This window comes from Tripterygium wilfordii, chromosome 22, assembly GCF_013401445.1.
Source record: "Tripterygium wilfordii isolate XIE 37 chromosome 22, ASM1340144v1, whole genome shotgun sequence".
Classification (NCBI taxonomy): domain Eukaryota; kingdom Viridiplantae; phylum Streptophyta; class Magnoliopsida; order Celastrales; family Celastraceae; genus Tripterygium; species Tripterygium wilfordii.
Window position 1 is genome coordinate 11664643 of NC_052253.1, and position 11999 is coordinate 11676641.

Genomic DNA, 11999 nt, shown 5'->3' on the forward strand with positions numbered 1-11999 from the left:
TCAATTGCATATGGAATAAAGAAATCGTATGGAATTAATAATTATAAAAAAGTTTCCCTAATTTGATATCGTAATCCCCATAATTACGATTCTCTCCGAAAACAAGGCCCACCATTTCACCCAAAATTCACTCCAATATTTAAACAAATGGCCGGCCCAACTATCATCTCAGCCCAATAAAACGCTAACCCCACTTCAAAAACTACAAAAGTTCCCGTGCACACACAGTCTCCCACTTCTCTCAAAACACACGCGTTAACCCTCTCTCTGTAATGGAGTCGTCGTTGCCAGACGACCTCGCCGACGATCTACAGAGCCTGAGCTTTACCTCTACTGCGACAACTACAACCACATTCCAACGCAGCACGAGTTCCGGTTCCTCATCAGCCACTCTCACGCCGGCCCCGTCCACTCACGGCTCCTTCTCATCCAAGGTCCGATCCAACATCTCCCTCGCCGACATCCGCTTGTCCCTCCGGCTTGGTGCTGGCGACATTGGCTCCGTATATCTCGCCGAGCATAAGAACCCCACGGATGCCGGTAACTGCGCTCTCTTTGCAGCCAAGGTCATGGACAAGAAGGAGCTGATCTCCAGAAGTAAGGAAGGGAGGGCTCGGACGGAGAGGGAAATACTCGAATTGTTGGGCCATCCTTTCTTGCCTACACTCTATGCGAGTATAGACTCGCCCCGGTGGCTCTGCCTATTGACTGAGTTTTGTCCCGGCGGTGACCTCCACGTCCTCCGTCAACGCCAGCCCAATAAACGGTTCGACGAAGCCGCCGTCAGGTGCGCGCTTCATCACCAGCACGCATTTGATTTCCTTTAAATTTGTTATTTTTGGTAAAATTATTATTATATTCAAAGATTTACATGATCGTGATTCGTGAGCGATTTGGTGTAGAGTACTGTATTTGGCTATGAGAGTCACGGGTCGGGTCAGGTGCGGGCCCTACCCGCTGGATCACTGTCGTCTGTGAGTAGGATTTAATTGGTATTTGTGGTTCGTACTCGTGCTCGTGTTCTTGTCACGATTTACCGAACAAGAACGATCCGGAGCACTGAAGTCAAATAGACCTGTTTGACCTTTTTATTTTTCACCAATTAGCGTTCGACGCGTGTAGCTTTGGAAGTTTCCCTGTGCTGGTTAGTATAGAGGCATGTGCCAATTGGGCGCTCATGAAGCAAATAGGGTCTCTACTACATGACTATTACGCTAATGCCACTCCTTGTATTTCAGCAGTAATGGAGGTGATACCGCCTCCCATAATTTTGCAGTATAAGGTGTCATGATCGTGCCAGCTTATTAGGGCTTTGGGTAGTTACTGTTTAGAAGTACTGTTGCATCCTGTGTCCCAATTAGGTTTAGGTTTCTATAGCTGTCTTGTACTAACTACTAAGTCATAACTCATCTGTTTGTCTTAATGAGGAAGAACTAAGATATAGAATAGTAATATCAACGTGGCTTAAGATATGCTTAAAGCGCATAGGCTTCTAATGGAGGGACAACAAACAATAATCCATACACAAAACTCCCATGGTGATGTCAATCTATTTCAATGGTTTGAATTTATTGTAAATAGTGCTATTAATTAGTTACTCATTTGCCTCTATTGAGAGGAAAAATATGATGCTTGATTTTGCTGGTGTGTTATCCAAAATATATCTCCAGGATATCCGAATTCCAATTAATTTGGGTTCCAGTATCTTTGGCCCGGGATTTCTGGGTTGATCATTCATGTTAGACCTCACAACAGCTGGGGCTGGTGGTCCCAATTTTATCTTATTTGTTTCCTGGTCTCTTGTTAAGTTTAGCTATGTCTTTAGCAACAAAATTCTGAGTCTTTTCTCTACCTTTTTCAGACATGTACTGGTACAGTTCTCAAAGTTTCTTCCTTACAGTTTTTCAGATTTTTCTACTTATTTCCGCCTTTGTATAGAAAGTTGCGTCATAGGCTCATGGCCATGGAAATTATGTCAATAATGAGGTAGACAGAAAATGAGAAAATCCATGAGCTCTTTATGAATGTCATATCTTTGTGGATATGATAATGAATAATCATATTGGCTTGGATGATTCAATAGTGATATACCTTCACAGCTCATATGTTTGTAATGAATGATTTTAATCTTTTTATATATCATAAATTCCTAACCTTGTCCCCAGACTATGGTGCTTGACCATATCTGCTGTCGATCCTAGTCTCTGCTGTAACTGCTAAGTGTACCACTCTGTTGCAGAAACATTAGTTTATAGAATTATAGTGATGATTTGTAAAGGAAAGCTAAGTGGACAATTAAGGTGATTTGTTTACTAAACCATGGTTTTTGGTGCATGTTTGGTGGAATTTTCTTTTCCTTTTCCTTTTTCTATTGATTGTGGATTGCATCAGAATATATGGTTTGACGTAGATATTACAAGGAAGTTTGTTAAGAAGACATATGTAGGTCCCTTCTGGTATGCATATTGTAACAGGTAGAATCAAAATAATTTCATGCCTTGATTTGACAATATCATGCATGCAAACCGCAATTTCTGGTTTCTAATATATAAATATCTAGAACCGTCGTCATTTGTAGGTCCACGTGCTCCCTGGGTCATGTGAGCGAGTGTTAGGGACTGTTGCATCATCTTAATTATTCTATTATACATGATAGTCCCCTGTTTGAAGCTGCACTAATCTTATTTTAATCTCATGTGGGTTTACTTAATCAGTCAATTTACAAATCAACTTAGTGCAAGATTGTTTTTTTTTTCCTCCCCCTTTTATAATTACTAAGTCAATTAGTCCATTCTCAACGGATGCTTTCATCTTGATGTTATTTCAGGTTCTATGCATCAGAAGTGGTGGTAGCTCTAGAGTATCTTCACATGATGGGTATTGTTTACCGCGATTTAAAGCCTGAAAACGTGCTTGTTAGATCAGATGGCCACATCATGCTCACAGATTTTGACCTTTCCTTAAAATGTGATGATTCTACATCGACTCCTCAGATTTTTTCTGATTCCAACACACCTATTTTTGCCGCACAAACTGAGTACCAGGTTGAGCATCGTCCATTCACCTCATCTTCATGCATCATTCCCAAGTGTATAATCCCTGCAGTGTCGTGTTTCAACCCAAAACGCAAAAGTAAAAGGAAGACAGGTCATCGTGCTGGGCCTGAGTTTGTGGCCGAGCCGATTGATGTCAGGTCCATGTCATTTGTAGGTACACACGAGTACTTGGCACCGGAGATTGTGTCTGGCGAAGGCCATGGGAGTCCAGTGGACTGGTGGACTCTTGGGATATTTATGTTTGAACTATTTTATGGGGTTACACCCTTCAGGGGTGTGGACCATGAACTAACCCTAGCTAATATAGTGGCTCGAGCCCTCGAGTTCCCCAAGGAACCGGTCTTGCCAAATACCGCCAAGGACCTAATCTGTCAACTGTTGGCCAAGGACCCATGTAGACGAATGGGGTCAACAATGGGCGCGTCAGCAATCAAGCACCACTCTTTCTTCCAAGGGGTCAATTGGGCATTGTTGAGATGTACTCCCCCACCCTATATTCCCCCGCCGTTTAGTAGGGAAGTTGTATTAGATGAAAGTTGTCCTGAAACTCCCATGGATTATTACTAGTAAGTTGGAATGAAATGTTAATAAGACATTACGCAAGAGTTCATAGTCCTGTCTTTTTTGTATATCGTAGTGATGTTGGTAACGTAGAATGCATAAATAATAGGTAGGGGAGGATTCCATTGCTCTTATATCCTGTTATTTTCTCGTAAGCTTCGTTATTTTTTGCTAGCTTCTTGTTACTTTCTAGTTTTGGCAAGATCTCAAGGGAAAAAATTATTCAAGAAAGTTAGGATTTTTGTTTTCCAATGTCAATGCTGATGTTGGGAACATTGGAGACTGACAACATGAGATTAAACAATGATACTGAAGTGTAGTAAAGCCAATGGCGCCGCGTGATAGGAAAAGAGACCCAAGCATGGGGCAGGGCTCGAAGGAATTGTTATTTGTTCGTGTGTTTGTTGTCTGATGAAGAGCCTGCCGTGCCCTCTCATGTGAATTGTTTGGCGCGAAGGAAAGATGTGGGGGAGGAGGCGGCCTCGGATAGAGATTTTGATGCAGTGAGGCTGCAGGTTCCCTTATCCCACATCGGGTAGATGGGAGTTGGAGAAGTGCTTTATATGGGTGGGCAATCCTCAACCTTGCAAGCCGGTTTTCAAGGTGTGAGTTAGGCCCACGCCATCAATGTGGTATCGGAGCCCAGGCCCATGCTAACGATGCGGGTGCATGTGGGTCTGCGGGGTGGTGCTCCACGGGGTGGGGGCCACACGTGGGACACGTGTTCTCTTGTTGGAGGGAGGGAATTGATGCAGTGAGGCTGCAGGTTCCCTTATCCCACATCGGGTTGCAAGCCGGTTTTCAAGGTGTGAGTTAGGCCCACGCCATCAGATTTTTTCTTCCCTTCAGATTATTAAAACCGGCTCCGCCCGTGGGTTAACCCGGGTTGACCTCCTATTTTACTATAAGCGGGCCGAGTCAGTTATCGGCTCGCTTAACCATATGGGCCGATGTCCATGCCCGTGGGTTAACCCGGGTTGACCTCCTATTTTACTATAAGCGGGCCGAGTCAGTTATCGGCTCGCTTAAACATATGGGCCGATGTCAAACCATGGAGATCCGGGGTGTTAACATCAAACTGTGAGACCCGCTTGATTAACGGTCCAGGTCCTGACTTTCCCTTCTTCCGATCAATATCCAACGTGCAAATCTACTGCTCGCCATCAATATTCTTTGCCGGCTATGCAGTGCAGTCAGGGTTCAGTACCTCGTCGTTGGTTTGAAGGGAGAGAGATGTTGGAATGGTCGATTGAAGCAAGTAAGTCCGTCCACCAGCTTAGACATGATTAATGAAAAGTGGTTGAAGGTCTTGCTGAAAAAGAGAATTAATTGGTTGCCTTTTTGTGGCTTGATTCTGGTTTTTGTTCTTCGACAAAATGGTTAGGAATCAAAGGCTAAAATCTGGTCACAACAAACACTAACTTCCCGTTGCCATTGAAGCACCACCCTCTACTCTTAGAGGAAAATGGTTAGGGATCAAAGGCCAAATTTTGAAGCGAGAGCATTGAATTCTTTCCACAATTGTGATTTCTCGGCTATCAGTCAGTTCAGATTTCTCTTTCTAATTGTTTTTCTTTGCTGCTTAATGATGCTCACGACTTTAATATTTTAATTATCTGATTTTATGACGCTTGGGTGTGTGGATTTGTTGTTATATATTGATATAAGAATCTTTATTTTGGTAGAGGTACGCAAAGGTTGATTTTTGGACAGTAATGCTTTCAGCATGCTGGATTCCATGGGTGCCATTTGATGGTTCCTTGGTGAAGCTTCTAGTTTTATACTTTATAGAGAGATCAATCCCGTATTTGGGTTAGTTGAATCCGTAAGATTGTGAAAGTGGAATGGATGTCTAAATATGTGTTTTTGCTGGGCTTTAGTGGGTGCAGAAATGTTATTTTTCAAAGAAGTTTTTAGCAGCGACTTGGGTGTAGTATTGGGGTGTTTTTGATTGAGGATTAGTGAATTTGAATCAAAGAGCACCTTTGATTTTTATTATTCTGATTGTGTTCATAGAAGGTAAAGGTTCTGGTTGGGACATTTTGATCTCTCCCTCATAATACCAGTACAATTTGATGGTCACTCTCAACAGAATGAGAGGTAACAAGAAAGAGAAAATCTGTAGGGGAAAAGAGAGGAAGGTAGAACGAAAGACAAGATACAAAAGAATGGGAACTGATCAAAGAAGAGAGAGTGAAGAGAGGGAAAAGAAAGAATGGCTAAAAAAGGAACAATTCACCTGCTATGTTAGCAAATTTTTTGACAATAACTTGACAGTGGTTTACAGATTACTTAATTGCATTTTTTTTTGAATGAATGACTAATTGACACAAAACCTTTGCTCGACTGAATTGAAATGTACCCTATTTTTCAATGACTAGTATACTTCACTCAAAGTATAGAGATAAATATGTAAAACAATAAATGTTGAAACTCAACTTTTGTTTCTGTAAGTTATATGAGTAAAATATTTCTCTCGTTTGTTCTATTCATGTAAAATGGTATGGCAACTTATTCTGTGGAAAGTAATTTAGTCATGGGAGAATTTTTAATTTTCATGGGCACGCTTGGAATAAACGGTGGTTGGTGTTTGAGGAATGGAGTTACCAAGTATGACAATAGAGTACAGCTCCCATTGCCAAACAAAGCGCAATTGCCACCGCATCCTTGATTCATAAAAAGACTGACTTTTGACTCTTTTGTCCCTGGATAGAGATGAAATTCACATATATAGATATACTTGAATATATTCTTCTCTGCTACTGTTGTAGTGATAGAGTGTACTGAACCACCATAGATTTGATAAGAAGAAGGTTTTTCTCGCTTTTTGTGCTGCTGTTTGGCTTTCTTGGTTTTCCAAGGGAAAGATCAAGATGTTGGGGGCTAGTATCAAAGAGCAGCTCACTAACTTTATCAGGAGTTTGAATGAACGGGTAAGTGTCACATTTCATATTGGTACATGTTGTCTTCTTTTGCCATCTCTATTGTGCGCTGTTGTTTTGGTCGGACTTGAGTCTTGCAGTGTTTATTTTTATGTAATTTCCTCCAGAAGAAATTGCAACCTGGTCGTATGTGTAAATTTCATATTTTGATCTCGTCATGGTTTTGAATGCTTGATTTCACAATAAGTCGCAATTAGATTTCTGATTGAAGTCGTGACGCCTGGTCGTATGTGTAGATTTGTATTTTGATCTCATCATGGTTTTGAATGCTTGATTTCACAATATGTTGCTATCGGACTTCTGATTGAAATTGTGATGCGAATCATAATTTATTTGTCCCCTGCACTGAATAATTGGAAAGAAGCAACCATGTTCCTCTGGTTCATGCAGTTTTTGGTTGAATATACTAGGAGGCCAAAGGTAAAGGCAAGTAAGGGGAAGTTAAAATTGAAGTCTTTTGGCTATGAGGGAAACAGAATAATAGAGCCAGATAATAAACAATAATTGGATAAATTCTTTTCTTTTATCTGGAATTCAAAACTGAAATCTTTCCCTATCCTATTTACTCACTGGCCTTCATACTGAGTTGGTTTTGGAATAATTTAATGTTCATTGAAAGGTGTTTCATGATTTGTCATATAAAATATCTTGAAAAGATCCTTCTTGCATTTGGAAAAATGTTTCAACTTCCATGATTCCTTCTATGGGAGTTTTGCTATGTTTTTGTTAGAGAATGCCAACTTTTTGTAAATTCTTATCAATTTTTTATGTGTAGGGTCTGTTAGATCATCACTTTGATCTGGCACTAGAGCTGCAGACTGAAGAAAATCCGCAGTTTGTTTCAGAATTGATTTCCATGTTCTGCAGAGATGCTGAAGTTTCAATAGCAGAGTTGACTACACTACTGTACTTTTCTAATCTCATCTAACCATATCCATATGTGTATTTTTTTCGAGCCTCAATTCACTTTATTGGCGACCTTTTAATTGTCTTAAATGTTTGGACTTTGGATGCATGTATTTGATAAAATCAGCAGTGATCAACCTCTTGTGGACTATACCAAGGCGATTACTTTTGTTCATCAGCTCAAAGGAAGTAGTTCGAGGTAACACTGTCATTCTTTTTTAAATGATGTAATTTTGTATGTGAATTTGGTTACTTTTTGGGTCATCTGTATCTAAACTTAGTTAGAAAATATAATTTAGTTTTATACATATATGGTTATAGTTTTAATCTGCACTGTGGGAGGCATTAACTGGTTTGGAAATTTATAATATTGATATTGGTGTTGATATATATGCCTCAGCAAATACTCAAAACATTAGAGTCATTCATTTGCTGACAAATTTTCTACTTTAGACTTAGATGTGCATTGTACCCGTTGTATATTGGAAATCTGAGCACTCATTAGGCTAGAATGTTCTGTCTTTAATGTGTGTGCACATAGCACGCAGTGCCACTTAAGAGTTGAGAAACTCTTTAAAGCAACACTAGTAAGAAATAGTATGGACATGTACATGGAAGTTGGAACTGCTTATAAGTTATAGCCCCCTTTTAAGTATAATTTTCTTCTGCGGGATCCTCTAGTTTTGTTGATGCTTTCAATGCATTTCTTTCAAATTTCAATGCCGGGTCTTATGCTGCGGGGTATTCATGCTCTTTTAATTAAGGATCGGAAGCCATTATAAGCTACCGCATGAAGTTGACATAAAAGTTTTCTTGTTAAGGAAATATTCTCATTGATTCACTATTTTATCCCGTATTTACTGGAAAATGGTTAAACCTTAGTTTGTCAAATGATATTGGATTTATATTTCTCTTCAATGCAGTGACATCAACAAGGACAAAATTATTTATGGGCTATGCTATCTTTTTAATTTCTCCTTATGGTGGCCATTTTGGAGAACTGATCAAGTTTCTGTCATCATGATTTATTGGCTACGCTTCACATTATCACATATACATGCCAAATTTTGATTTTATATCATTTTACATACCTACTGCCTTGCTTGATGCTTTGCTGTTTGATCCCATTAGTCTGATAATTATTTACAATTTTATTTTCATGGTATGCTTGTATCCGGGATTGAAGTATTGGTGGTTGTCGGATGACCCTGGCTTCTGGTGAGCTACGACAAGCTTCTGATAAAAGAAACAAGGAGAGGTAAGATTTGCCATTCTCTCATCACAAAGCTGTTGAAACTGCACTCACCTTTTCAGTTGTCAATACCCGTCACGTGTCTAAATGTGAATCTTGTGGAAGTATTCAAGCTGCCATTTCATACCCCTAATCATGTGCTTTATTCCTGGCAAGTTGGGAGATTGCGCTAACATTGAAATTATTTGCCTTTTGCTATCGTATGAATTAATTTTCTTTAAATCAACCAAAGCATGTAGAAACAGGTTTTTTGTTATTATTAGGCAACTAAAGGTGTGAGGTTCAACATGATGCATGTATTTCATTTTCAAACCTCCAAGGCCATTTCACTTCCCTTTTGATTTTCCTGCTTTTCTTTCCCTAGTATAAGCTCTCTCCTTTTGATCTTTGACAATATGCATTTAGGTGCATTGAAGCACTCTACAAGGTCAAGCAGGAATACCAAATTTTGAAGGAGAATCTGAGTATCATTGCCCAGGTAGAACTTAATTTGAACTTCCATCTTCTTGGTCTTGGATGTAGATTTAGAAATTGATAGAACTTAAAGATTCATCTCGCGATTTCAGAGGATATAAATAAAAGATTACTCCAATTTTTATGTCTGATTTCTGGTTCGGAGATTATGGATCAGTTAATGTTGATTTTGATTTCGATAATAAGCCAGTTGATGAAAAACATGCAAACTTGGGGAAAGCTACCTGCACATTTGTATCTTAGCCATTGCTGTTTTGTTGGATCATGCATTAATACTTGGCTTTGATTGTAGAACCCTGATATAATTCTTATGTTCTAACAACTGTTGTCATTCTTGGGATTAATCTGGCACAGATGCAGAACGCTATTCAAGCAAATGAGAGAAGCAAACGACCATAGTTGCTGTTCCATGGATGCTTCTTAGAAGACAGGACAATTGGCTTATACAGGCAATGGATTTTCATTGAATTCCTTAAAATGTAATAAGTGCCAATGATGATATTTGATCCATTTGGTGGACAATTTTGCCACAGGTATTAATGCTAGCATTAAAGTGCGTGAAATGTTGATAATGTTTGATTATACTTTTGTTGTTAGCATTTATGCTATTGAAATTGATGTGACAAATTATGTGCGGAGTATTATAAAGGGAATTTCACGTTTAAAACGAGGTTAAAAATTAAAATCTCATACAATTTTTCACAAAATTATTCCAAAATTGTTCAATCTTGAACAATTGTAAAATGATCATTTTGAGCCATCAAAATTGTCTGAAATTTTGGATCATGAAATTGCTGTTTGATGCATTACCAACATTAATGTTGCTGTTTGATTTACATCATTACTCATTCATTAGCATCCCCTTTTCATTCTCTTTTATTCTAAAGCATGTGTTTAAATCATAAATGTCTAACAGCAGGTTGGCTTTTGAGTTTGCAGACTATAATGCATTTAGCTGCCTTATCTCCAGTTCAAAATCCACAGTTTTGCAAAATATTTGGAAAAAAATAAAATAAATTCTCAATGAGATCCATCAACTTAGAACCCAAACAACTAAAATTAGAAAATTAATAATTATATGAATTTCAGACATAATTTGACAAATTTGTCCACCAAAAGTTACAAAACCTCAATATCTAGGTATCCCACTACATAATCCTTAAACATAGAAAAACAACATAAACAAAACAAGACGCACTCTTATGAACCAAGAATCATCCTCTTAATCAAAAAGGCTGAAACCCATATCCTGTAGAAGCAGCACAAAGATGGCAAATGTCAGGAAGAACTAGAAAAAAGATACCATTAGTAAACAGATCTATTGTTACAGAAGCACAGGCCGCTAAATACGAGATTGGAAAATCCTGTAGATTTACACAAAAGTTCACTTACATCATCAGACTCTTCAACCTTCTCTTCTTTCTTAGGCGCTTCTTCAGCTGGAGCAGCAGCCGCAGCACCACCTCCAGAAGCAGGAGCTGCTGCAACAGCAACACCACCGCCGCCACCAGAAGGCACTGAGGCCAACTTTTCTCTACCAGAAGCAATTAGTTCTAATGGATCTTTTCCCTTGACTTGATCCAACAACAACTTAATCATGTCCTCATCAGCCTCGGCTCCAACTATTAGTAAGCAAATCCAACACCTCAATCAGATCACAATTGATTCTAGCAATTAGCAAAATACTACAAAACAGTAATATGACCTTAAATAACTTGATTCATGATATTTTAAGACTTCATGTCCATAATGTGCCACAACTTCCAACATAATTCAATAAGGAAACCAAATAGATGCTAACAGAATTTGCAAAACAATTCCTATAAAAGAACAATCAAGAAATATTAAATAGACAAATCGCAGCTGCAACAGTACCCAAATATGCTAATCATCACAGAACATCCAATAGCAAAAATAGAGTTAACCACATTTTTCACAAAGCAGGCATAAATAAATACTGAATCTAAATGTAAATCCCATATATATATAGGTGCAACAACTATATGAACAAACAAAAGAACTTCGCAATGTCACATCCAGTCGGCCAAAAAGACCACTTGTAAATGATAAACAGATAATTAGGATAACAAATACATAGATCTTATCAAGAATATTCTCACAAGTTTGAAGAACTAACAATAATACTAAGCAGCATCTCAAATCTTCTGATAATAAGGCATTTAACATTCCAGCAAAAAACGAATTATATGAGTGACTTACAATGGGAATCAACAAACATTGATACAATTAGGCAATTAGCTTCCCCATATACATCAATTCGATAATCAATTAAAAATTATTAAAAATATACCTGAACCGAGAATAGTCTTCAAATCATCGGCTGTTGGGCTGGGGTTGCCACCTAACAGAGCGAGCAAAAAAGCTGCTATCACCTTCATATCTGCTTAAACAATAAAATTACCGAAGTCAATAACAATAACACATCTACTTACACCACTGTACAAGAAAGAGAGAGAACAAGATACGCACTCGTAGACTCGAGTGGGGCGACGGAGAAGAAGAACAAAGGAGGCTGCTTTCCACTAAAGAGAGGCGCAAGATTACTAGGGTTTTTAAGGAGAGAAACGGGACGTAGGGCTCGTGTTTATTTATAGGGGCCTAACATGGTCCTTTCATCCTTTGGATCATCGGGCCTTTGGTTTTCTGGAAATTTCAAATGGGCCGACAGAATGGCCCAATGGGCTGCACAAGAAGCACGCTCTTATTTAGAATAATATTATATATTTTATTCCGTGTCATTTTTAAAATTTCTTTTGATGCCTAGTCAGGCCTCAGTGCCTCTCGCAA

The 11999-nt window shown here is 38.8% G+C and overlaps 3 protein-coding genes across 5 annotated transcripts; 2 read left to right on the forward strand and 1 right to left on the reverse strand.

Moving 5' to 3' along the window:
- Positions 1–82: 82 nt before the first annotated feature.
- On the forward strand, positions 83–3751 carry LOC119990543 (serine/threonine-protein kinase D6PKL2-like). The gene is made up of 2 exons (XM_038836515.1): positions 83–787; positions 2828–3751. The coding sequence occupies exons 1-2, from the start codon at positions 273–275 to the stop codon at positions 3621–3623; spliced, it is 1311 nt and encodes a 436-aa protein (XP_038692443.1). The 5' UTR covers positions 83–272; the 3' UTR covers positions 3624–3751.
- Positions 3752–4666: 915 nt separating this feature from the next.
- Positions 4667–9748, forward strand: LOC119992134 (histidine-containing phosphotransfer protein 2-like). 3 transcript variants are annotated; one of them, XM_038838782.1, is made up of 7 exons: positions 4667–4875; positions 5002–6550; positions 7335–7465; positions 7593–7664; positions 8652–8723; positions 9123–9195; positions 9546–9748. In XM_038838782.1, exons 2-7 carry the CDS (start codon positions 6491–6493, stop codon positions 9588–9590), a joined length of 453 nt encoding a protein of 150 aa, XP_038694710.1. In that variant the 5' UTR covers positions 4667–4875; positions 5002–6490; the 3' UTR covers positions 9591–9748. The 3 variants fall into 3 exon arrangements, with proteins under 3 accessions (XP_038694710.1, XP_038694711.1, XP_038694712.1); XM_038838783.1 differs by having other exon boundaries at positions 6389–6550; XM_038838784.1 differs by having other exon boundaries at positions 4673–6550; positions 7596–7664.
- A 530-nt stretch (positions 9749–10278) lies between these two features.
- On the reverse strand, positions 10279–11811 carry LOC119991903 (60S acidic ribosomal protein P2-like). Its single transcript, XM_038838442.1, has 4 exons — positions 11682–11811; positions 11503–11592; positions 10584–10813; positions 10279–10440 (listed from the first exon to the last, which is right to left on the reverse strand). Exons 2-4 carry the CDS (start codon positions 11588–11590, stop codon positions 10414–10416), a joined length of 345 nt encoding a protein of 114 aa, XP_038694370.1. The 5' UTR covers positions 11591–11592; positions 11682–11811; the 3' UTR covers positions 10279–10413.
- Positions 11812–11999: the final 188 nt, after the last annotated feature.

Bases quoted from the DNA above. Each gene is read 5' to 3' on its own strand.
- LOC119990543 (XM_038836515.1), top strand. From the start codon at position 273: ATGGAGTCGTCGTTGCCAGACGACCTCGCCGACGATCTACAGAGCCTG. The intron at 788-2,827 runs GTGCGCGCTTCA...ATGTTATTTCAG, and splicing joins TTCGACGAAGCCGCCGTCAG to GTTCTATGCATCAGAAGTGG.
- LOC119992134 (XM_038838782.1), top strand. From the start codon at position 6,491: ATGTTGGGGGCTAGTATCAAAGAGCAGCTCACTAACTTTATCAGGAGT. The intron at 7,466-7,592 runs GTACTTTTCTAA...TGATAAAATCAG, and splicing joins GCAGAGTTGACTACACTACT to CAGTGATCAACCTCTTGTGG. The intron at 8,724-9,122 runs GTAAGATTTGCC...ATATGCATTTAG, and splicing joins GATAAAAGAAACAAGGAGAG to GTGCATTGAAGCACTCTACA.
- LOC119991903 (XM_038838442.1), bottom strand. From the start codon at position 11,590: ATGAAGGTGATAGCAGCTTTTTTGCTCGCTCTGTTAGGTGGCAACCCC. The intron at 10,814-11,502 runs GTATATTTTTAA...GCTTACTAATAG, and splicing joins GAAGACTATTCTCGGTTCAG to TTGGAGCCGAGGCTGATGAG. The intron at 10,441-10,583 runs GTAAGTGAACTT...CTGCTTCTACAG, and splicing joins AGGTTGAAGAGTCTGATGAT to GATATGGGTTTCAGCCTTTT.